The 25,203-nt window shown below is 36.9% G+C and overlaps 1 protein-coding gene across 2 annotated transcripts; it reads right to left on the bottom strand.

The window, feature by feature from the left end:
- Window positions 1-101: 101 nt before the first annotated feature.
- Window positions 102-16,366, bottom strand: LOC107156100 (homeodomain-interacting protein kinase 1). 2 transcript variants are annotated; one of them, XM_015502146.2, is made up of 8 exons: window positions 16,111-16,360; window positions 15,077-15,211; window positions 12,285-12,427; window positions 11,388-11,567; window positions 10,364-10,567; window positions 7,885-8,126; window positions 6,034-6,164; window positions 102-4,949 (listed from the first exon to the last, which is right to left on the bottom strand). In XM_015502146.2, the coding sequence occupies exons 1-8, from the start codon at window positions 16,186-16,188 to the stop codon at window positions 4,461-4,463; spliced, it is 1,602 nt and encodes a 533-aa protein (XP_015357632.2). In that variant the 5' UTR covers window positions 16,189-16,360; the 3' UTR covers window positions 102-4,460. The 2 variants fall into 2 exon arrangements, with proteins under 2 accessions (XP_015357632.2, XP_048670498.1); XM_048814541.1 differs by lacking the exon at window positions 15,077-15,211 and having other exon boundaries at window positions 16,111-16,366.
- Between the last annotated feature and the right edge of the window lie 8,837 nt (window positions 16,367-25,203).

Below are 25,203 nucleotides of genomic sequence, written 5' to 3'. Positions count from 1 at the left end.
TCTACTAATGTTCAAGTGCCATGTGTTTTTAGCCACTCCGAAAGTGTCATTTGTTGTACGCTTTTGTCCCCTTATAACAGAAATAAAAACAGCCACATGAATCAGAAAATTTACCCATTTTATTGATGCATTGCAATTGCTCTACATTTTACCATATTATGTAGAAAATACTGAAAATACAAGCTACTTTGTAAAACCAAAGACAAACATTGAATCCAAAGATAAACTATGTTTTACACAATGGACCCTTTTCCCGGAGTTAGTATTAAATTTTAAATATCTATTTCTTTTGTTAAAATGATTATTTTACATACTCCCTAAGTACATCTGCATCACAAACAGCTCAGTAATTCTCAGAGACTATCTGTTTCTAGAGGCTTGTTGTAAAAGGAAGTGCACAACCAGAAAAGGGAGAAAGCAAAAAAAAGTTTAAAATCGCGCACAATAACTAGCATATCAAATACATTTAATAAAGTAGGAATTCCACTGCAATATCAAGGATTCAAAGCAGAAATACTAACATCACATATAATGTACATATAATGTACTGCTACATGTAGTGAGATTATTTTTCAAGCTGAATTGAAACCACACATTATATAAAGTTTAGCAACAAACAACCATGTAGACATGCTGCACCATCCATCAGTTTAAAAGAAAAATCAAAATAGGAAGCAGGCTCGGGCCATTCCTTTCACTGAGAGGCAACTTCATTTCCTATTCTAAAACAAACCATCTCAACTAGTGGATTTCTGTATAACAATGCTGAATAAAACACACAAGACTGTGCTTGCCTGGTTAAGGGCAGTCGAGCTTAGCCCCTCTAGTGGAGGACGATGGATGAGCAATCACAAAAGCAGGCTGAGAATGGCCAGAACTGTTTGAAAATGAAGTTCTGATTTCTGGGGTTGGCATTTCAGCTGAACACTGACAGTGGCATCACCTCCTGAGAGCTATTTAAAACTCCAGAGCGATCAAGTATCCCGATGAGCCTCCCTGGCTCTACCTAACCCTTCCCCACACTTCCCTCTCTCACCAGGAAGGGGAGAAGCTGGAAGTGCAAGTTCTGAGAGGACTTAAGGACTTAAAGCCTTAAGCTGGTTTGAGGTCAGGCCATGGTGACCCAGGCCAGCTGCTTACTACATTCACAACGCTTCCCCCATGCTGTCAGGGCCAGCCATATTAAGCCCCAGGGACAGAATGTAAAGCCACATGGAGCACATACACATTCAGCAGACACAGGTGGATTTTGATCTTGGCAAATCTGAAAGGTCAGTTGCAGACTAAGACTGAAAATCTCTAAGGTTTTTAAAGCCACACAACTGCTAGTCAGGTGACCACAATAAACTCTTGGGTGTTATCTTTTCCCATGGAGTTAAGACTCCTATCTTAATGGCATCTACTCATTAGACTTGGAGACAGGAGTGTGGGGTTTGTTTCCTCCCCCTTCATCTCATCACAAAAACAACCAATCTTGTCCCTTGTTCAGGAAAGATAAGGAATAAAATGTGTTTCCATTAGAAACCAGACCTGCATTTTAAAGAACATCAGAATGTGCTTGGCAAAAGGGAGACACAAAAGGTGACACACACTGACCAGAAAACTGTATAACACTAGTGACAAACTACACAAACTGCTTGGTTGTCTTGACCAATATAGTGAACATACAACTCAATACAATGATAAAAAAAAAAAAAAAAAAGTACGGAAAACACAACATGTTCCTGGGTAGGCTGTACTGACTACCTGCCCCATCTTAGAAGCCCTTACTCCCTATGAGGAAGAAACTCCAAATACTTTGACAGCTCCTCGGTGTTCAACCTGGTTCAGAGTTGGCTGACCAGGCTCCATGAAATCTCCCATCTCCATCCTGCACCTCCTTGACACCATCTCTCTAAATAAAACCAGTCCTAGAATTATCCCTCAAATATCATTTTCAATTCAGATGGAACACATCTGTATCTTAGGGTTAACCTTCTTCCCCCAAATCCTTTATGGGCAGGAAAGTCCCCGTCCCCAGTACCTTCTCTATTTGACCCAGATCCGTGGAGGAGCTGAGAGTACTAGGACAATTTCACAGCTTGAAGGGCCCCAAGAATATAAAAGTTGTTAAAAAGAAACCTCAGAAGCCTCAATGACTCAACAGGCTTTGATGCTTTCTTAATATTCTTCACCGGCTAAGAAACCTTTCTGTTGAGTTTCTTGTCACCAGCACAGCATGACAAAAACTCCTCCTCATAGTATGGGGACATGGTAGGCAATACAACAGGCTCTTTGGTATAAACACATCTGTTACATGTTTTTTTCAACAAGCAAATATTTTACTAGCAATGTCAACTATCTGCAGGAAGGACTGCCACATGGGAAAAGGAAAAAAAAAATCTTTTTCTAAAAGTGATTGCACATATTTTTAAAAAGAAAAAAGAGAAGAAATGCATATTAATATTGGCTTGACTTCCTTGCGCCTGCTTCCTGAATTCTCACAGAAACAAGGTAGCAATGCACAGTGAGAGAGCCACGTGGGGAAAATGCTTCTGTGAGAACTCAGCTAAGAATCCAAAATGTAAAGGGATAGGGGTGGTGGTAAAGAAGAAAAGCTGCTGTTTTTATTTTTCAATGTTGGCAGGGAAACTGAGAACAATGCATTTACACAACACAGCTACTAATTCTGTTCTGATAAATCCCAGTGAACAGCTTAGGGTCCACGGGGGCTTGCTGGTCCATCCTAAGGCAAGCTCACTGTAAACTCTATTAACCACTACATTATCATATAAGGCACTACAATAAGGGAAGGGAGGAGAAAGGGAAGGAAGAGACACACACTGAACAACTCCTCACCAGACACACCTGTGCAAAACAATTCCAAGGGTCTCCTCTCCTTGCAGGCAATGCCCCTGCTCATTCAGCACTACAGTAATATGCTCTAATATAATTGCAATTAGTTCACATACATTCCAACAAGTATCAGTTCATTTTGGTTTAAATACAATGGAGACATTAATTCCATCTCCGGGGTAACACTGGAGGATCAGATACACACTAAATACACAATTCAAGTGTAATCACTACACATTTGATTACAAATAACATTTTGGGTTAGCAGGAAAAATTGCTTGTTATATTTTTCTAATCAATATGTACATATTTAATTATGCAAAATATTAAAACACCACCATTACAAAACTTCTAAAATATTTTTAAATTCAGTAATAAACTTTTAAAATATTTTTTTGCAATTCCTACATGCACTTATTATATAAGTCTTAATAAGAGAGCATTCAATTTGCTGCTGGCATACAAAGGAAGCTACTTTAAAGTATAAAAGCTATACACAACAACGTTCTCATCTGGTTTCAGATCCTTTAGCTTCTCCCCAAATAAATCACATAAAACATAAGGGAGAGATGAGGAAAACACAGAGGCGTATTATTGAAAATTCATAGTGATCTTTAGGCCAAGTTCATCAACACCAACAACCTGTAGGCACAGCTCACCATACCAGTATCTCATAAGAGAAAGAGATTTTGCATATAGTAAGACAACTACCATACAATAATCACCACCTTCATGGCTTTTCTAGTAATAAAATGCAAGTTGGATCATAGAGGAATTTTTTAAAATTTTTAGAAAAAAAATTCATGGTGTTTCATTTAAAAGCATAGAATACTTGGTACTTTCAAGGTGGGCACTGATTCTCTCACACTGAGTTACCAGCAGGTGGTGAGCTACTTTTTAACATCACTTTGTAATAAACGCAGAAGCAACTAAGAGAACTGCAAAACACATAACTGGTTTTGCAAAAATTAAAAAGTTGTCCTTTAAGTATAATTTGACATAAAAACAAAATAAAACACTGCAAATTTAAATGTCCCATAAACAAAGGTAAACTTTTTTTGAGGAGAAATGCCTGATAGTAAAATGTGGACTTGCATAAGCTGCTCTGAATATAAAACAGGCAATTAAGTTTTGGTTTTTAAACAAAAAATAATAATTCTTCTTCTCTCATTTGTTACCATATTTCAAATCCCTCTATCTGTATTTTCCTTCTGACCAGTAATGGCAATAAAACAAAGTTAAATAAAGAGGGGCTTCACTTATTTTCAAATGTGTTTATAGAAATCAAGTCAGAGAGACAAAAATTTTTCAAAGGGAAACTTCAGAATGATCTCTCTTCCTTGGTAACCGCAGAGGATGGGTTTCTGAACTCTTCCAAATACCAAAAATGCTGTCATAAAAATAAAGAATTAAAAATAGGGCAAACTGGGAGACTACAACAATGCAGTCAACACTGAGACAGGTTCCCCAGAGAAAAGCCTTCTGCTTCAGTGGGCCCCTGCAGAACAAGTTGCTGGCTAAGGAGTTTCAAGAGAGGGTAAAAGGAGGTGCTTACCACAGCCCATTATTTAGAACTCAGGGCCAGGAGCAGGCAGCCATGAACCCTCCTCCCTCATGCTCACCAACTACAAATAAGAATACTGGCTGATCTTGGTAGGACTCAGCGGGTATCCAGTGTAAATTGTTGAGCCTCGGGAAGACCCAATGTAGGACTGGGTGGCAAATTGGTGTTGGTACTGAGCAGGGGCCACACTGGCAGAAGTGAGGAGGCTAGGCCCAACACTGACAGGGACCTGGTGCACCAATGTGCTAGGGTGGGTGGTGTAGGCTGCAGCATGCCTTGAGGAGCCCTGCGGGGAGAAAAGATGAGCAATGGAGCTGGTGGAGCCCAATGCAGCAGCAGAGGTGGGGGCAGCATACGTATACAGGTGAGGCTGGCTTGGCAGGTGAGCAGGGGCCGGGGCCAGGTGTGGGTGCCCCGTCGAGTGCAGTGGGCTGCCATGCTGGAAGGCGTAGGGGGCTTGGGAGAGCGGGGCCACAAATGCCTGCTGCCTGCGGGGAGCAGGGTTGCTGCTTCTCTCCTGCGAGGTTGGAGCTGACGATGACTGCTGGTTCTGGAAGGAGGAAGAAGGGAATAAGGAATCTTGAGGTAACTCTGGTTTAGGGCACTACAGGCCAAGGGAAGAATGGAGGTTCTGAAGTGCACTGTTTCTGGACTGCCACAGCACAGAATCTCCCAAACTGGCAATGAATGCTGTCAGAAGTTACCACCCATCCCTCTACCTCTAGGCAGAACTGATCCTAACCCAGCTCAGACAGCAGCAATTTGTTCTTAAGTGTGACAGAGGAAGGGGGAGAATCAAGAGTACAAGGTTCACAGGGTTGCCCATTCCTGCAAGTTAGTGACTATTAATTCACCCCCATCCTGGCGTCAGTGATTTTGACTTTCCCTAACCTTTTTTATTGCTATTGCTTTCTTTAGTTCTAAGTTCTTCATGTCCCTCTTGAAACGTGGAGCCTAAAACACATGCAACTAATTTAAACTTACATTTGCATGTGCATGTGCTCTCTTTCTCACACAGTTATACCCTATTGACACCTTCTCATTATTGGTAGGTATCACATGAGCACCAGAATTCTGGCTGAGAAAAGAGTGAACATAAACGAAAATAAAGTAACCTCACTACTCTATCAGATAATGAGAGGGCAGGGGCAAATCCAACACTTGAGCCTCGAGCAACAGGGAGAATTAGAACCAGATGATTAAATGAAGGGGTGGGTGGAAGACACACACAAAAAACTTTCCCTGTCTCTTGACTCAAGTAAACAGTGTGAGGCTCAGGTTATTTATGGCATGGGAGGGAGATAAGAGAAGAGTCTGGTCTCAAAGCATGTGGTGATGCAGGACCAGGCATGGCTATAGTATCCTAGGCTCTATCTAAATTCCAGACATTTCTCTAATGTTCCAGGCTAGAGAAGGAAGTCTCCAGGAAAACCTGGAATGCACATCCCAAACACATTCACAGAACAAATGTAGACACAGCACATGCAGATACGACGCAGGCCACAGAACACCAAATTAGTGACACAAAAGGAGCTTCATTTGGCTTTATTCAGCAGTCCAGCCAGAAGCAGGGTTCTTCAGAGAGTAACAAGAGGAGGGCACCCAAACAGAAAGCTGCAACCCCTAGCACTTACCTGGCTCAGGTTGAGTGGCTGTGCTGCGCTGGTCCCCCCACGTTGCGCTCGATAGCCTGTAGGGGTGATACAGCATCCAGATGACTGCCCACTCACTGAGGCCACTGGCTTGGCCTTACTGCTTAGGAGACCTAAAAAGGAGTCAGGGCTTAGTATCACTGAGCTAACATTAGTCAGTCCACATTTGCACACAGTTTATGAGAGTTAAGGTCTCAAGTGTATCTTACTTCTTTAATTACATCTATACTGGAAGAGAAAGTTTATTATCTATTTCTTTTCTGTATTTCTAAACTTCACAAAGGATCCTCAAAAGGTTACTTGAATAAATATTATCTAATCACCTATTATATACAAGACACCACTGGAAATACAAACATAAGGATACCGTCCCTACCTCCAGGGAGCATACAGTTTTATGTAGGATAGGATTAAGTAAGTAACAAGATGACAATGTGAAGCTGATACATTGGTAATTTTTAGGATATTTAAATGTCAAAAGGCAAGATCCTATCCTATTGGGTACTTGCAGTCTTCACATTTCATTTGAATGCATTTTTTTTTCCTTTCTATGTTTCCCAGTAGGCAAACTGAAGCACTGAATTCTCATTTACTTCTGAGAGTCTATATTCTTTGGGCCTAAAAGGGGGCAGAGGTCCTAGTAGAATATTCAGTAGCCTGGTATCAGGAAGTTCTACCTTATATTCTTTTTTAAAAAATATTTTTATTAGTTATTGATGGACCTTTATTTATTTATTTGTTTTATATGTGGTGCTGAGAATCGAACCCAGTGCCTCATACATGCTAGGCAAGTGCTCTACCACTGATCTAAAACCCCAGCCCTCTTCCTTCAATGGGGGCAGTCTGAAGAGAACTGAGGCTTGAAATAATATCCTCAAATTAGAATCCTGTTTGAGTATGGCAGTAACTTAATCCTAATAAAACACCATTTATACAAGTATAATACAGATGGCTATGCTGGTAACCAAAAATTAATCCTCCCCTTCACTGGCATAGAGTTGCCACTGAGAAGCTGCTGCCTAGACAGACTATACTTATTAGGCCTCCCTGCATGTATCAGGGGCCCTAGTAGTGGTGTTCACTACACTTCCAGGCTAAAGAGGTTAAGAAAGGAGGCTTGCCTCCTCTAAACTTCGTTTCTCCTTTTGATTGATGCTGAGGGTTGCAGGGTTCTGTGGTCCTTAACTTACTATAGGCCAACCAGAAACACTTGCACTGGGAAGTGACATGAGTAAAAAAGTATACTATCATGTTAAACCACGGAATTTTGGGATTTGTTACTGCAGCTCAACTAACACAATAACTGAATCAGAGAGCCTAAGTTCCAGTATCTAACAGCAAAAAAGAGAAGAGATTAGGCTAATAATAAAACCAACAAAAGCATCACTACTGTGACATTAGGTCAGAACAAAAATCTAAAGGACATATGTTTTCCAAAACACTTTTGTGGTCATAGTCAATATTATCAAGTCTTGTCCTCTTCTAGATTGCCATATTCAAACTATCTGTGACAAATCTAATTGCCTGCTCATTCTTCCTGCCATACGATATAAGTCTTGTCTACTTCCTACCATCAGTGGTGAATGTGTTTAAGAAACTAAAATGACACCAAATACAATCTCATTTTTATATTATTCCAAGTAAAACAAATCCTGGAAGATAACTGATGGCAAAAATTAATTTCAGATCATAGAGAACTGATTTCTGAATTAAGTACTTTTTAAGAATATCTATTCCACTGGTCTGGACCATGGCATAAGTATATTATAACAAAATTCTAAGCATACACTGATTAGAGAAGAATTCATTTCTAGCTGTGAAGATACCACCTACCTGAGGCCTGTGTTGCTACAGTGCAGTCACCAAGCTGAGTTTTCATTGGAGGTACAATGATGGTACGGGTGCCAGTGCCATCTGCCACAACTCTACCAGGCCCCTCCAGCAGCGGCCCACTATTGCCCCGAAGAGCACTCAGGGTATCAGTGGAATATGGGCTGCTCAAGGAGGAGTCAGAGTCTGGAGAATCATTGACAGTGACATAACTGATGACATTAGACCTCGGCTTCAGGCCAGAGCTGAGGAAAAGAAAATATGTGAAAATTCAACTGCCCTTTTAAGCAATATGCCTTACATGGTCTCTCATTCTTTCATGAGAACAATTATAATAGTAATGATAACAGCAATAGCAAACTTCTAAGTGCTTACTATCATGCACTATTTCTTATGTTCTATGTGCATCTCGCTGAGTCCTTACAATAATCCTATAAAGTAGTTACTATTATCCCCATCTTTTTTAAAAAAATTTTTTAGTTGTAGTTGGACACAATACCTTTAGTTTTCATTTGTTTTTATGTGGTGCTGAAGATTGAACCCAAGCCCTGTATGTTCTAGGCAAGCACACTACCGCTGAGCCATAGCCACAGCCAATATTATCCCCATCTTTCAGATGAAGAAACTAAGGCAGAGGGAGATTAAGGAACTCATTCAAGGTCACATAAAGAACATATGACATTTCATCTCATAATGGTTGGAGATTTTATGCAAATTTTTTTGCAAAACAGTGGGGTACAACCATTATTTGAAGCTTCCTTTTTAAAAAAATGCACTGGTATTACTTAAAAATCATTCTCTTTGGTGCAAGTTTAGGATGCATGGAATACTCATAAATATATGCTAATGTGGTGGCGAAAATTATGCAGTAAAATAATAAAATATGGTAAATGGTAAAGACAGAAACTCAGACTCAAGGCAAAAATGACTCCAGAGTTCACACCTACTCCATGTTGCCTCTTAGTCATTCTCATGCACAGTTATTTCAACAATATTCTTCAAACACCACTTTTTTTCCTAACACCTCTACAGACTATAAATGGTTCCTTACTATCCTAGTCAAACTTCTCACTATACTTTTTTTTTAAAAAGATTCCTTTGCTGATTCCTCCCTTACTGTTACAGATTAGATCTGGAATATTCCCCTCAAAGACTCATGTATTGAAGACTTGGTCTCCAATGCAGCAGTGTTCAGGTGGGGCTTTTGGGAAATGATTGGAAGGTGGTAGAAACTTTGGAGGTGGACCTAGTTAGAGGAAGTGGATCACTGGGGGGATACTTTGTTGAATCCCTCTCTTGTTCTGCTTTGCTCCACCATACCCTTCTACCACGATGTATTATACTGCCTCACTACAGGACCAGAAATAATGAAGCCAGCTGACAATGAATCAAAACCTCTGACACTTTAAGCCAAAATAAATCTTCCCTACTTTTGTTTTTCTTGAGTATTTTCTCACAGTGATAAAAAGATAACTAACTTTAACTTTACCTTATTTTTTAATAAAACTGGGTCCAGTCAAAGCAATCAGGCTGATTATAACTCATACATAACTTTTGCTATTAGTACACCACTTTCCCTCACTGGAAAGTCTACTTTTCTCTTCCCTGAATCAATTCAATGACACCTTTCAAATCCCTATCTTACAATAGCCCTTTTGAACTAAGAGACTCTAAATTCTTTCTAAATTTACTCTTTCAAATTAATTTAAATTTTACGTTTGTATGACTCTGTAAAGTCTCTGAAGTTTCTTTCCTGTGTGAATCCTAATTTCTCAGGTGAAAGCAGGATTATTCCCTCTTCTATATGCCTAACACCAAAAGCTCAATGAAGAATATAATACAGAAGAATCAAGGCAATCAACTATGCTCACACTGAGAGAGAGGTATGTATCATAGTTCTTAAACTTACCTACTTCCTTTCAGTAAACTGCCTAGTTAAGAACTTGAACTAAGGTGCTAGGATAGGAGGGAATATCCTGGTATCTAAATTCTTCAGCTTTCAGACCACATAGCAGGGGGCAAAAGAAAGGCAAGCCCTACCAACACTGTACCTCTTAAAAAGAGGTCTGTTCAGATTAGGAAATTGAACAAATTTCAAGTATCTCTTATCTACCTACTCATTCTAATTAACTGTTCATATATTCAGAAGTATGGTATCTATTTTCAGATTATAAACCTCCCTGAGGATAACAGTCCTGTCAGTGATATAATGTGCATTCCAAGCTAGAGTAGTCAAACTTCTTGATATAAATCTGTTCTCTTATATATCAGGAAGACTGATTTAACAGACAAGTATGTCTAACATTAGGGAAAACTTAACAATGCTCAGTTACGGGAACTTAAGGGTTTTGGTTGACTCATCCAAGGTCACACTTCCAAAGCACCTTCTTTTGTCCTTTTTTTTCATAGTCAAAACTGCACGCCATGCCTGAAGCCAACAGTCTAAGTCCAACAGAGCCAGGGAACCATTCATCTGTCTTACCTATTGGGCTTATATTTGTTGTCTTCTTCCTCATCAGTGTCACTACGGATAGTGATGACACTCACAGGAGGGCTGGGAGTATCTGGAATGATGATCGGCTGATGCTGATCTTGGACAGGGACTAGGGAATTATAAGATGTGGTACGGAGAGGACTGCTCCCAACCAAAGAATAAACTTGGGAAGGAAGAACATCCAGAGAGGATCTGCAGGGGAAATTCACAAGGAAAAACTGATCAATTCTTTTTTTTTTTTTAATTTGGAGATGGACACACAGTATCTTTATTTGTATGTGGTGCTGAGGATCAAACCCAGTGCCTTACACATACCAGGCAATTGCGCTACCGCTGAGCTACAACCCCAGCCCTCAATTCTTGGTCCCCCTAATTGCACATCTTCTCCTGAGACTGCTTTCCAGATTACTTTTTGATTCCTTTTTACCTAACCATTAGGCTAACACACTTAACTATGTAAATTTTGTTTTACTTTGTTTTATAGTACTGGGGATTCAACCTAGGGGCAGTCTATCACTGAGTTACATCCCCACTGAGTTAAATCCCTCTTTATTTTTTATTCCCAAGCTGGATGTGAATTTATAATCCTCCTATCTCAGTCTCCTGAGTAGTTGGGATTACAGGTGTGCCCTATAACACCTGGCTTTAACTATGAAAGTTTTGGTGAAAAATTTACTACTCTGGCTAGAGTTTCCAGGGACAAGAATAGCAAAATACAAAAGAAATTTATTTTTGTGTGTGCCCTTTACCCTAGAGTTAAATTTCACTCTACAAAGTGGGCAAGAAAAATTAAAGTATCATAAAAGTGGCCTGGATTTAAAGATGCAGAAGAGAGAAAGGATGATCATAACCAGGCACACACCTGGTGTGCATGTCTAGATGAAAATGTCAGCTCTTGCTCAATTTGGCAGGTACTGCTGCTCAGACCACAAGTATGTATACAACATTCCTACACTGGGCAATATGTCTCAAACTGGCATAGTTTTAACCATCAGCTCTAATGAAGACTTACTTAGAAGAGACTGAAGTAGACTGCTTATTCTTCTTTGAAGGGAGGGAACTGGATTGTTGTCTTACAACATGAGCAACACCAACATTCAGAGGCTGAGCAGTGGCCAATGTCACATGGTTAGTCAGCAAGGATGGCTGCTGCATGATAGTGCTGTACTGGTTACCATGAGAGTGGGCATTCCTAGACCAACAGAAAGAAACAGAAGACTGAATCCCAAAACCACTGAAAAATCAGGACCAAACAGTTATTAAATGTGCTTAAGACAACTAAATACAACTGCATTTTAAAGTCAGGGTACCTGGATTATAAAACTTGAGGATTTTAATATATCATTTCTAATTACTTAAGACTGTTTTTTAAGTATGGAATGAATGATTCCTGATCTTAAAACCTATTATTTTATTATATTCAAAATTTACTTATAATTCCATCTCCTTGCTATTATGAAGTTATTTATTTATTTATTTATTTATTATTTTTTTAATCTTTTATTGATTTTATTTTTTTAAATACATGACAGCAGTGGAATGCATTACAATTCTTATTACACATACAGAGCACAATTTTTCATATTTCTGTATATAAAGGATATTCACACCAATTGATGCCTTTATACATGTACTTTGTTGTTGTTTTTTTGCATTATAATTCTTTTTTTTTTTTAATTTTTGTTGTTGGTTGTTCAAAACATTACATAGTTCTTGATATATCATATTTCACACTTTGATTCAAGTGGGTTATGAACTCCCATTTTTACCCTGTATACAGATTGCAGAATCACATCAGTTACTTGTTCTAATTAGTTACACATGACAGTAGTAAAGATTTTTTTTTTCTTTTCTTTCTTTCTTTCTTTTAGGGTTTCATTTCAAATAGAGAAAAATGGAAGGTACTTGCCTCCAGTCTGCTAACTGCTGACCACTCCCCATGGACTCTGGAATCACCGCTGTGGGCTGGACAGAGTTGTGTAGTGCTACCCCAGGCAACTGTTGCCAAGTTGAAGGCAGGAGAATTTGTTGAGTTCCACCAGGCCAAGCTTGCTGTAAGGAAACACACAAAAAAAATCCAAACTTGACTCATTTTTGCCTTTTTCTTCTGATTTTTTTGTTGTTGTTTGTTTCTTGTTTTTTTTTTTTAGATTGAAATAATATTTTTGTATCTTAAAAAAGTTGCTTGTAGACTGTTAACTTGCAGTGATTAATAAAGAAAGTTCAGAAGGGCTCATGGCTACAAGTCGTATGAAAAGCAAATAGAACATACTTTATTTTTGGCGGTGGGGGGGCCTACCTCCACAACCTAGCTAACAGGGTGCTAAAAAAAATGAAGATCCCTGCAGTTAAGACTTCATATTATACTGGAGAGAAAAGAAGTCTGAAAGTTCAGAGGTCAGCTCTGGTTAAATGTTGGAGCACCATTTTTGTAAAAATTGTAAAATATACATCCCTAGAAAGAATTTAGAAGACTCCCTTGGGATTAAAAAATAGAAATGCTAAAACTGGAGTGTGCTAATCAGATAAGACATCATGTCAATTCAACCCATAACACATAGAGCAGAACTGTTCCCTTTTTTTTTTTTTAAAGGGTACTGCTTAGAAAAAGGAGCCAAATGTAGATGAACAAACATGCTTGGCATAAGCATAACACCATCATTTGTAGCCATATGAGAGAATTAAAAATTAAAGCAGTAAAATATTTGAGAAATCCATGCAGAACACATTATATTGTTTTTAATAGTTGTCTAGCTATATTTGCTTTATGTATCATTTATAGAATTATCCTTCAACATTAAAATTAATTACTATAAGAAAAATACATGAGTTCCAGTTTTTAACAAGCTATGTCACTTGCAAAAGACTGAGAATAAATATGTTTTCTGTACATCTTACAGAAATTCTGGCATTTTCTGAAAAAAATGAGAACATATTTGGAAATTTCTTTTTTAAACTTGAATTCTGCAGTACAATTACCTACAATACTTGGGAACATATGGTTCTGTTTCATGAATTTCAAACTGCAAGGCCATCAACACCCTGTTTTAAAAATATTTCTGCAAGTAACAGATCCACTTGTTACAAGTACCGGTTCCAAACAAGAAGCCTTCAAAGCAGAGAAACTGCAAACACGTCTGCTACCATACGCAGAATTTAAAACAAAACAAAACAAAACAAAACAGAAAATAAGAGAAATATGTTAAGTCACACCATGCGTCTTTCCATAAGCCAACACCTGCACAAGACAAAGCATGTAGTTTAATACAAAGCAAGAAATAACATTCCAACGTGAGGCAGAAATCTGGCGCTCCAAGCGACGAACTGTTTTGACAGAGGAAGAACAAAAATATGCAAAGCTTAGCAAATGGCTAGTGCAAACTTAAGAAAAGCAGCAAAGGAGAAGTATCAACTAACATTCAAATCTCAAAACTACAGGTGAGTGAGCTGAAAGCAGAAGCTTGGATTGACCAAGTTGGAAATATATCTGATTCCCTTTGCATTCAGGTTTTGTTTATGACAAAATTGATCTAGAAATGACAGAGACTTTTAAACTGGAAACCAAACAAGTTCCAACCAAATATGTTTCTGGAAGTGTTTTCACTCATGTAAGTATTTTAAAAAGAACAAAAAAAAAAAAAATTTAAAACTACTTTGAAAGATGAGAAATATCAGGATTTAAAAGTAGCAATTAGGTCTTCAAATGTTTACCTAATTTTAAATTTCAAATAATGAAATACTGGAAATTCTAACTCCCCCAAATAAACAAAAACAAAAAAACAAAAACCATCCAAAGATCACTCTGAAGGTTACTAATCCTGAAGTACACCTCAAAGTCCTATTTGTTTTTCCTGTTTCTAAGCCTGACACTACTACAACTGCATCTATGAATTTTCCCCATGACTTTTAATAACAAAGATGTATTCACATAGTTTGTCAACTGTGTTTTCATTCTTGTATTAAGACCTATTTGTAAAATAATTAATTTTTCTAAATACCCCTAAAAATGAATCCACTTTTAATTTCAATAAATCAAGTGATCTATAGGCACTTTCCAAAGGGAACATCCTTAAATGGAAGATAGAAGCTGCCACTGATCATGAGTGCCAAAAAGAGCTATCTTCACATGTTCATAGAAGGAAGGTTAATGTTAACTGATTAAGCAATCAATTCAGAGCATCTTAAGTATTTCTACATGCAGACATTTTAGAAGCTTCAAATAGCAAAAAAGGAAAGAAGCTAACTTGCCAAGGAGTTCAAATTTTGGCCATCCAGGTACCTGTAGCAAAGCCCCACACTAAAGGCCATTTCCTTTATTCTCAAGGATCGAAGCATAAAAGGTAGGGCAGAAAACAGGTAATAGTGTTGAAGCTCTTCTGAAGCTATATCAAGAGCTTTGACCACACAGGGCTGGCAAAGAAGAATCAAACTGGCTCTTTATAGAGCCTCACTGAACATCAGAGTCAAACAGTGCTTCAGCAAATGTTGAGGAGGAAAACAATGAGACATTAAAGATGTAGCAAGAACACAGCCACAAGATGGCACATGCTTCCATGCCCTCTGCAAAGACTAAGCTAATTTTTTTTTAAATAAGAAAACCAGAAAAAAAAAAAAAACAGAACAAAAACAAACAGGAAAAAATAAAAAAAGAAAGAAACCAAAGAAACTCCGTTAGTAACACAATCAAGTGAGGGGAATTACCAGTACAGCAGCAGTCTGTTCAACCAGCGCCGGCCGGCCGGCTGCGCAGCTCAGAGTAAAGGGCACCGCATACTGCGGTGTGATGGTGGCTACTTGAGGGTGGAGAGTTGCTACCATTAGTGGTGTACAGCTTCCCTGAAATGTAGATTAGGCAGGTGAGTGAAACAAACACCGAGGCAGGTTATCTGGATTCAGAAGGGTTCTCATTCCCCCCAAGTTATTACCAACAACCGTCATTTCAAATCACCTAAAATGCATGTACAGAATATAACTTTTCCCCTTCAACTAGCAAAGCATGAGCCCATTTGGTCAAGTATTAATGGCATAAAGCAAAAAAGTGTAGAAATCTTTCTTGGGCCAGACTCAGATGATCAGTTCTAGGAAACAAAGGCATTTATCAAGAATTCTTCCTCCTGCTCACAATGTAGGGTTTTCAGATTTCAGAATTTTCTTTGTGTTATGAGTCATAAACATTTCCATATAGATTTTATAAAAATCTCAGTTGTTATACTGCATAAATACTTCATGGTTTTCTCAATCACCTTAGTTTTCTGTCCCATGGCAAATGTAATTTTCAAAGCACTGTACAACATGGTTAAACCCAAAGAATGAGAGAATATAATACTTGAAGAGGCATCCTGATGTGATTCAACCTCTCAAATGATAAAATTCCAAGAGTAATAAGCAAAAGGAACACAAAAGGAACCTTATCTTTTGGAATCAAAACATTGCATGTGTACTATATCTTTAAAATGCGGTGGGAGAGAGGACTTCATCCCACAAAATTAGAGTAAACTTACTCAAATGACCACTTCTCAGTGTCTGGATACTAATCCTAGCGAGACACTGGAAGAATTGCAATAATGTTAGGAATGAGAATACAGTTCCATTATAGATGTTTCATTTTAAGACCACTGAATCATAACCAAGAAAGATCTTATATTCCAAGCAAATACCATTTTCTAGGATGAAACACCTGATTCTCAGTAGTACTTTTCAGCAATACTGAGGTTCCACATTGCTCTGGTTTTTACCTGTGTAAGAACTCCTGACTGTATCTGTAGCGGCTGAGCAGCTGGCGCCTGGGGAACAATTGGCACAGCATTATCCATCCTCACAGGGAATCCAGAATGCTTTGTTGTTGCTTGCAGGCCAGCTAGTGAAAAGAGTATCACAATGAAATTGCTTAGCTGGATCTGAGAGTACTATTTGGGAAATTTTTGTTGTTTATTTTTTAGCTTTTCCACTACTTAGACTTTAGTTCTAGACATTTAAGACAAGGGAGTTTCATTCACAGAACTCTCAGGAGTTAAAAATAAAAAAGTGTCGGGGGGGGGAGAGGTGGAGAAGTGGTTCCCTTCAGGTTAAATTAATGCAAAGATGTGTGACACAGAAAGTGGTTTAAGGGAATTCTAATTGTTTTTAATGTTATAAAATTTAAAACCAATACTCATCCCATCCCCATCAATAGTACAGGCAAAAAACAACCAATCACCCTTCAGTTAATACACTTTTTTTGTTCTTTTAATACACTGGGGTGGGACAGGGGGAGATTTTTAAGTATCTCTAAAATGATAATCTATTAAATGAGAAGACTTGATTACAGTTATAATTTTGGGTTAAACAAGAAAAATTATGAAACTCAGTAATTTTAAATCTAAGTTACCTTTTTACTAAGAATGCTTCAAGAATTTTTTCCCTCATTCCTCAAAAAATATAACCCAGTTCACAGTCTGGGTTTGTATCAGCCAACAAAAAATGAAGAAATTATGTCTAGGATAAAAGTATTTTAAAAAATAGACATTTTGGTTCGTGGAAACTTTCTTTTTATTTTAGAAATCTGTTCTTGTCATTGACAGTTTTTAAATATGATTCATTTGTGGCCAACTAGGAAAATCAAAAAGTCTTTGCTGCCATTAAAACACTGACCACGTCTTATATTTCTTCTTATTCTTTATGCTCTTCACACACATTCGGAATAAATATTTCCAATAAATAAGAAAATCTCATTCTAGGGAAAGGGGCTCAAGATAGTTGTTGCTTCTTGACAAGCCTCAAAAAAGAGCTCGCCAATGATTTCTTCTAAACCTAACCTATTTAAAACTTTCAATATAGAAATTTCAAGTTCCTATTATGCCTGATCCACTTATGCCTACAATGACAAACATTTTAATTAGAAGACTCCATCACGGACATTTTCTTGGTATCATCAACTACTTTCTCTTAACATTACTAAATTAGTGTCAAATAAGTATAACTCATAAACCATAATACTGCTATTTTCACCAAGTCAGTCTTCTAATTTTTCATCTCAGTAACTTAGAATATCCTAATGATAACCTTTTTTAAAAAATGATACTTATATAACAACAAAAAGTAACAAATTGAGATATCAAGAATAAAAGTTGCCAACCATGTTACTTCAGGTAAATAAGAAAGTCAAGCAACAAAATTTTTGTCTATAGTCCTAGGACACATGGCTAACTTCAATGGCCTCCTATATACTGGCAGGAACTGAAGAGGTAAAATTTAGGAGGAAATGTTCAGTATAGAAACTCACCTACGGCTCTCAGAGTAATAAAGTAAAAGGAGACAAAAATTACAAAAGAATAGTTACCCCTAAGCAAAATGTGTATCTATTTTTGTCAACTGGAAGAATTTGTGGAAAGTAATTTATAGTACTGACCTACAAATGTGACTCTGAGTATGAGATTGTTATAGTTATTTAGGCTAAGCCACAACAGTGGAGGTAAATTAAAATTCTTGCTTCTTTCCTACACAAAATGGAAACAAAGAGTAACAAAAAGGCAACACTTTGGAAAGGTTCTTCCTGAATCCTGATCTAAAGGATTGTTCTTTTCTTTTTTTTTTTTTTAATGTTACTTTTATTTTAATAAATGTGGTCCTTGAATATAAAAAAACATGGATATATGGAAAGAAGAGTAAAACTGCCTAACTGATGAGGGTCTTTCCTGCTCTAAGTATAGGCATCTTACAAAAGAATGGAAGGTGAAATAAAAGTGGGCAAGCTAGACCAGAGGATTGGGGCAGAAATGAGCATATGGTGATGGCTGGCAAGTCAACTGATACCTCTTTACAATTATATGAGTTTAAATACTGAAAGGCAAAATGGAATAACACTTCAAAATACCTATATCATGAATTCCCTATCTGGGTTCAAATCATAAATAGTTATATAAGACTGGGCAGATGAGGATTTCCTCATTTATAAATTGGGAATAATGATATTACCTACCTCCTAGGATTGTGTGTGAGGATAAATTAAAACATAAAATCATCCAGAATATTAACCAGAATATGGTAATACATACCAGGTATCATTATACCACCTGAATTTCAAAAATCCCTTTCATTTGAAAAATTTAAGTTTTCTCTATTAGCTCCTTATGTTATTTAGACTTCCTGGATAGAAAAAAAAAATTCCAAATCTTATACTTACCTAATTATACTTTCCCCCTCTACCTCTTTAGTTTACATTTTGTTTTATTAAAAGAATCTGAAGGTTCTTCTGCTTCAACTGTGATGTATCATCTGAGAGGAAGCAGTAAACTTTAGGGCCCCACATCTGAAAATTGTTCCAGTAAAACCCACTTTCGAAAAGGCTGGGGAAGGGGTGGCTAATTATCTAAAATTAGTAGAAGAATCACTCAGTATCTGACAACTCAAAGTACAGATTTGACTACTATGAAGCATATGTAGAAAGTAATTTGGTAAGTTAGGCTAAATTTGCATTTACGGATTTTGAATCTGCTTCTCCGCTCTCCCTATGGTTTCTCCCTGGTTTACATCGCTATCGCTCTCCTGTCCTCCCAGTAATCTGTCAGTCTCCCCCAACCCCTCATTTCCTTCTGCTTGCTCCGACTCTGTCAGACACCAAACACACACAAGAGTCACAGTCAATAAAAAACTAAAAAGTAAAAAAGATAAAAAGGCTACCTGCTTTTATGTAAAATGCTATGACAAGCCTGAATCCCGGTTTATTCCCACAGGGGACTAACACTGACTTTCTATTAAGAAAGTCATGCATGTCACCATGAAATATCTATAACATAACTAAGCCTTCTACACGGCTTATCCAACCAATAAACAAACATTTCCTATATTTGAGAAAAAAAAAGGAACTGGACAGACTGGATTATAGAACAACAATAAAAAAAAAGAGAGAAGGATGGGAATGTGAAACTTAACATCTTACTATAACACATGGAGAAAGTCTCTTTTTTTTTTTTTTAATCTTCATTTTCCCTTTATTGTTTTTTTTAAATTGGTTGTTCAAAACATTACAAAGCTCTTGACATATCATATTTCATACAAGCCCTAGCAACAGTGAGGCATTAAGCAACTTACTGAGACCCTGTCTCTAAATAAAAAAGAGAAAGGGCTGGGGATGTGGCTCAGTGGTTGAGTGCCCCTGGGTGCAATCCTCATACAAAAAAAAAAAAAAATTGCTTTATTGTTCACACTTGTTTGCTTCTATAACAACTCTGCCTGACCAGAAAAGCATCAGAAGGGTAATCTGCTTCTCTCCCCTCCCTTGAGAGCAATAAGAGGCAATTTTTTTCTTACAAACCCCCACCACATATAAATGGCTATAATTAACATGAAATTAGAAATAAATATGTAAACAAGGAAAAGAATCCTGGCCAGGAGCAGTGGTGTATGCCTATAATCCCAGCAAATCAAGAGGATGAAACAGGCCAACCTCAGCAACTTAGCAAGACCATGTCTCAAAATAAAAAATAAAAAGGATGGAGGATGTAGCTTGGTAAAGTGAACCTGGGTTCAATCCCCAGTATCCTCTCTAAAAAAAAAAAAAAAAAAAAAAAAGAATCTTATTTTCCATCACTCTCCACCTCCAAAATTCCCAGCTTTAATTTCTAATGCAGTATGTATTGATAATAATAATATAAGATCCATAAACAGAGTTCTTTAGGATCAATTACTTTTTCAATTAGTGGAAAGCAGGAGTAGAGAAACTATGGCCTATAGGCCAAATGTGGCCTACCATCGTAATGATTTTAAACAAGTTATTACTCCAAATACATGGGCCCTACCTCACCAGAAACAAAACAGCATTAGCAAAATGGGGGTGGGGGATCTTAACCCTGAATAAGAACATTTTAAATGTGAACTACTTGTGTGTATGAAAAGGTGAAATATGTTTTAAATCCAGGATAAAATTTGCATAATGAAATATTATGTGGACATTTTAAGTGATAAGGTAGAGGGTATTTATTGACATCTAAAAGTATTTTACAATAGATTATGTAGAAAGGCATATTATAAATTAAATAAATCTCATTTTTAAAAACAATCACTACAAAAAAAAAATCACTACACCGATTCCAAGAGGCACATTTATTCACATTAACATCTTTGAAATCAGAATATGTGTTAGAATTGATAGCTATCATGGTTTAACTGGCACATTCTTTTCTTCTTTCTTAGAAGTACAGAAAATCATGCTGTCTTAAATTTGATGAAATAATGTATGTGCTCCTTCATTACCCACAATATATATATTTGGAATGTATATCTATTCCATATATATATATCCACAATATATGTATTTGTAATTTATATTTTGAATGTAGTATCTAGTCATTCTTTCTTTCAATAAGTGTTTATGGAGTCAAGCAGTGAACAAACACAGTTCTTGCTCTCATGGAGTTTGCATTCTAGTAAAGGAGACAGAGACTGAATGTGTAATTCAAACTGAGTTAGCACTGTGAAGAAGAAAGAAAGTCTTCTATAAAAATACATAAAAAAAGAAACCTGGCCTCAACTGAGGACTGGCTCTTTGGGGAAGTGACACTTCAGGGGAAAAATGAGTAGACACTCACTAAATGAAATGAATAGGTGAGAGCAAAGTATTCCAAAGGAATAGATGAGAGCAAAGTATTCCAAAGGAAGGGTGCAGCATGTGCCTGTGTTGAAAAGAAGCATATTATTTCATTCTTAGTATTAGGGATTGAATCCAGGGGCACTTTACACCTGGGTATATCCCCAGCCTTTTTAGTTTTTATTTAGAGTCAGGGTTTCACAAAGTTGCTGAGGATCTCGCTAAAGTTGCTAAGGCTAGCCTCAAACCTGTGATCCTCCTATCTCAGCCTCCAAGTCGCTGGAATTACAGAGATGTGCCACCACACCAGCAAGAAACATTCTTAAAGTATGTTAAAATGATGCTGATGAGGGCAGAGGAGAAAGGTAGGGAAGGGGCAGTTCCACATAGAAGAAGCTCAGAGGTCATATTAAGGATGTAGTCCTTCATTCTAAAAGCAATGGAAAATCATTGAAGTCAAAAGGTATGACATATTCAAATTCGTGATTTGAAAAAAAAAATTACTCTGGAAAAAAGATTGTTGAGATACCAGAGTAGGAAAGGGACATGGTCTAGTAGGTAAGTGACGAAGACAGCCTGGACTCATGTAGAAGCACTGGAAAAAAAATGAATATAATATCAAGAGGTATTTAGGACATAAAAAGTTACGTGAGGGCTGGGGTTGTGGCTCAGTGGCAGAGTGCTTGGCTAGCATGCGTGAGGCACTGGGTCCTATTCTTAGCACGACATATAAATTTTCCTGCATAGAATTTATCTTAATTGGACTATAATTATCTGTGTGATTACTTATTTAATGCTTTTCCCATTATCAAAACTGTGGCCTGGGGCTGGGTTTATAGCTCAGTGGTAGAGCGCTTGCTTCGCATATGCAAGGCCCTGGGTTCGATCCTCAGCACGTAAAAACAAATAAGTAAATAAATAAATAAAGTTAAAAAAAAAAACAAAAAACTGTGGCCTTATTCAAGGGCAAATACAATGTTTGTTTTATTTCTGTTGAATCCCTAGTGCCTATGGTACCTGACAGAAAATTTGGCACCCAATAAACACATAATAAAAAACTGACAATATATAATAAAATAAACACAAAATATACCAAAATATAAAGGGTTACCTCCAAGTCATACAGGAAGTTGAGATCTTTGTCTCTTGGCTTATACCATCTTTTCTGATTTTTCTACACTGGTGCACTCATGGAATTTCTTTGTTTTGGTTTTTTTTTTTTTTTGGAGCTGGGGATCAAACCCAGGGCCTTGTGCATGCAAGGCAAGCAGTCTACCAACTGAGCTATATCCCCAGCCCCACTCATGGAATTTAAACATTTAAAATTTTTGGTATTATAAAATGAAAAGTGTTTCATTATGAAAGTAGAATCACCCTAATTTTTCCACAAAGCTTATCAACAAGAAGTCCATATTTAAGCAAATAAAAAATATTGTCATTTGTTATTTTAAACAATTACAATGTTTTTGACAAATCTGAAGCTATTAACCAGTTTATAAAGAAGGTACACACACTTCTGACTGACAAACATGTGATATAAATCTCAGCTATAACATCTATGAAAAATTCACAGCTAACATTATACTTAACAGTGAAAAACTGAACACTTTTCCCATAAAATGAGGAACACAACAAGGATGTCCACCATAGATATTTCTATTCAACACTAAACTAGCACTTCAGTGCAAAGCATTTGGATTAGGGAAAAAAGGATCAAGATGGAAAGGAAGATATAACACTATATTTGTAAATGACATGATCTTGTACATAGAAAATCGTAAGGGACTCATAAAAACTATTAGAACTACAGTTATTAATAGTTCTAATAGTTTTTATTCTATTAGAATCAACAGGATATGAACTAAATTACAAAAATCAACATTATGTCAATATACTAGTAATAAATAATCTAAAAGTAAAAATTTTTAAAAATCCACTTACTGCCAGGTGCAGTGGTACACACCTGTAATCCCAGTGATTTGGGAGGCTGAGGTAGGAGGATTGCAAGTTCAAGGCCAGCCTCAGCAATTTAGGAAGGCCCTAAGCAATTTAGCAAAATCCATTCTCAAAATAAAAAATAAAAAGGGCTAGGGATGTAGCTTAATGGTAAAGCACCCCTGGATTAAATCCCCAGTTCCAAAAAATTAAAATTAAAATTTGAAAAAAATTCATTCACTAAAGCATAAAAAAAAAGACTTGAAAATCAATTTAACAAAAAAAGTACAAAACATGTACTCCAAAATTACAAAACATTGCTAAAGAAAACCTAAATAAATGTAAAGACATCCCAGGTTTATGGATCAAAAGACTTATACTGTTAGGTGCTGATACTTAAACTGATCTACAAATTCAATACAATCTCAATAAAAATCCCAGCTGGCTTTACGAAGAAATTGACAAGTTAATCCTTCTGAGTTCATATGGAAATGGAAGAGTCCCAAATAGTCAAAAGAATCTTGAAAAAAAAGAACAAAGTTATAGGATTCATACTTCCTGATTGTAAAAATTACTACAAAGCTTAAGTAGTCAAAATGATGTGGTCATATATAAAAAGATAAATATAGATGCCTACACAATTTAATGAGTAAAGAGGTCTTTTCAGCAAAGGTTTTTTCAGACACTGTGAGAAATGAATATCTGTATCAAAAGAATTAAATTGTCCCCTTACCTTATACCATTAACAAAATTATCTTAGAATCAAAGAAACTTAAGAAGTTAAATTATAAAACTCTTAGAAGAAAACAGAGAGGAAAAACTATAGGACGTTGGATTCAGAAATGACTTCTTACATTTGATACCAAAAGTATAAGCATCAAAAGAAAATGTGGGCAAACTGGACTTTGTCAAAGTAAAAAACACTGGTACATCAAACAATACATCCCTAGGTAAAATGCAACCTATGGAATGAAAGAAAGCATTTGCAAAACACTGTATATATATCCAGCATATATACAGAACTACAACTCAGCAATAAAAACACAATACCCATGATCAAAAATGGTCAATAGACATTTCTTCAAATAAGCTATACAAATATTCAATGAACACATGAAGAAAGACACTCAACATCACTCATTACCTGGGTGTGGTGGCACACGCCTATAATCCCAGCAGCTCAGGAGGCTGAGACAGGAGGATTGTGAGTTCAAAGCCAGCTTCAGCAACTTAGTGAGACCCTATCTCTAAATAAATACAAAAAAGGGCCGTGGATGTGGCTCAGTGGTTAAGCGTCCCTGGGTTCAATCCCAGGGATCAAAAAAAAAAAAAAAATTTACTAATTAGGGAAATGAAAATCAAAAGCACAAAGAATACCACCTCATGGGCTGGGGATATAGCTCAGTTGGTAGAGTGCTTGCCTTGAATGCACAAGGCCCTGGGTTCAATCCCCAGCACAAACAACAATTTTAAAAAAAGAATACCACTTCATACCTACAAGGATGGCTACTATCATCAGAAAACCTCAGAATAAAAAAATGTTGGTTAGGATGTGGGGAAGTTAGAACCCTCATGCATTGATGCCAAGAATGTAAAAATGGTGTGGCCTGTGTGGAAAACAACTTGATGGTTCCTCAGAAAGTTAAACATAGAATTACCACAACCCAGCAATTTTGCTCCGAGTTATATAACCCAAAAGAACTGAAAACAGGGACTTACATATTTGTACACCAATGTTCATAGATGCATTATTCACAATAGCCCCAAACAGTAACAACCCAAGTGTCTACCAATAGATGAATGTATTTAAAAAATAATGGAATACTGTTTACCATAAAAGGGAATGAAGCTCTGAAGCAGCAATAGGGAAGAACCTTGAAAACATGCTAAGTAAAAAGAAGCAAGTCACAGAATACCACGTTATATGTGATGTATACGATATGCCAGAATAGGCCAATTTATAGAAAGAAAGTAGACTGGTGGTTGCCGAGAGGTGGGAGAAAATAAGGTGGTTAGGGGAGAATTGGGGATTAATTGCTAATAGGTACTGAGTTTATTTATGGAATATGGTGAAATGTTCTAGAACTGACCAAGGTGATAGCTCTACAACCCTGTGAACATACTAAAAGCTACTGAACTGTACACTCTAAATGACTGAATTGTACAGTATGGGAATTATCTCTATAAAGTTGTTTAAAAAAAAAAAGCTGGATCTTTCCATAGGAATCCTTGAGACCCAAGGAGGAGTAAGAATCAATGGCTTGGTTCAACCAACACTGTGGTTTTGCAAAAAAATAGATTAAAAACTTATGAAACAAAACATAACTGA

The sequence above is a fragment of the Marmota marmota genome, unplaced genomic scaffold, assembly GCF_001458135.2.
Source record: "Marmota marmota marmota unplaced genomic scaffold, marMar, whole genome shotgun sequence".
NCBI classification, from domain to species: domain Eukaryota; kingdom Metazoa; phylum Chordata; class Mammalia; order Rodentia; family Sciuridae; genus Marmota; species Marmota marmota.
The sequence above is the reverse complement of the archived record's forward strand: the minus strand, read 5'-3'. Positions and strand labels throughout refer to the sequence as shown.

Bases quoted from the DNA above. Each gene is read 5' to 3' on its own strand.
- LOC107156100 (XM_015502146.2), bottom strand. From the start codon at position 16,188: ATGGATAATGCTGTGCCAATTGTTCCCCAGGCGCCAGCTGCTCAGCCG. The intron at 10,568-11,387 runs GTAAGTCTTCAT...TTTCCCCTGCAG, and splicing joins TCTACTTCAGTCTCTTCTAA to ATCCTCTCTGGATGTTCTTC. The intron at 6,165-7,884 runs GTAGGTGGTATC...ACTCCTTTTTAG, and splicing joins TGTAGCAACACAGGCCTCAG to GTCTCCTAAGCAGTAAGGCC.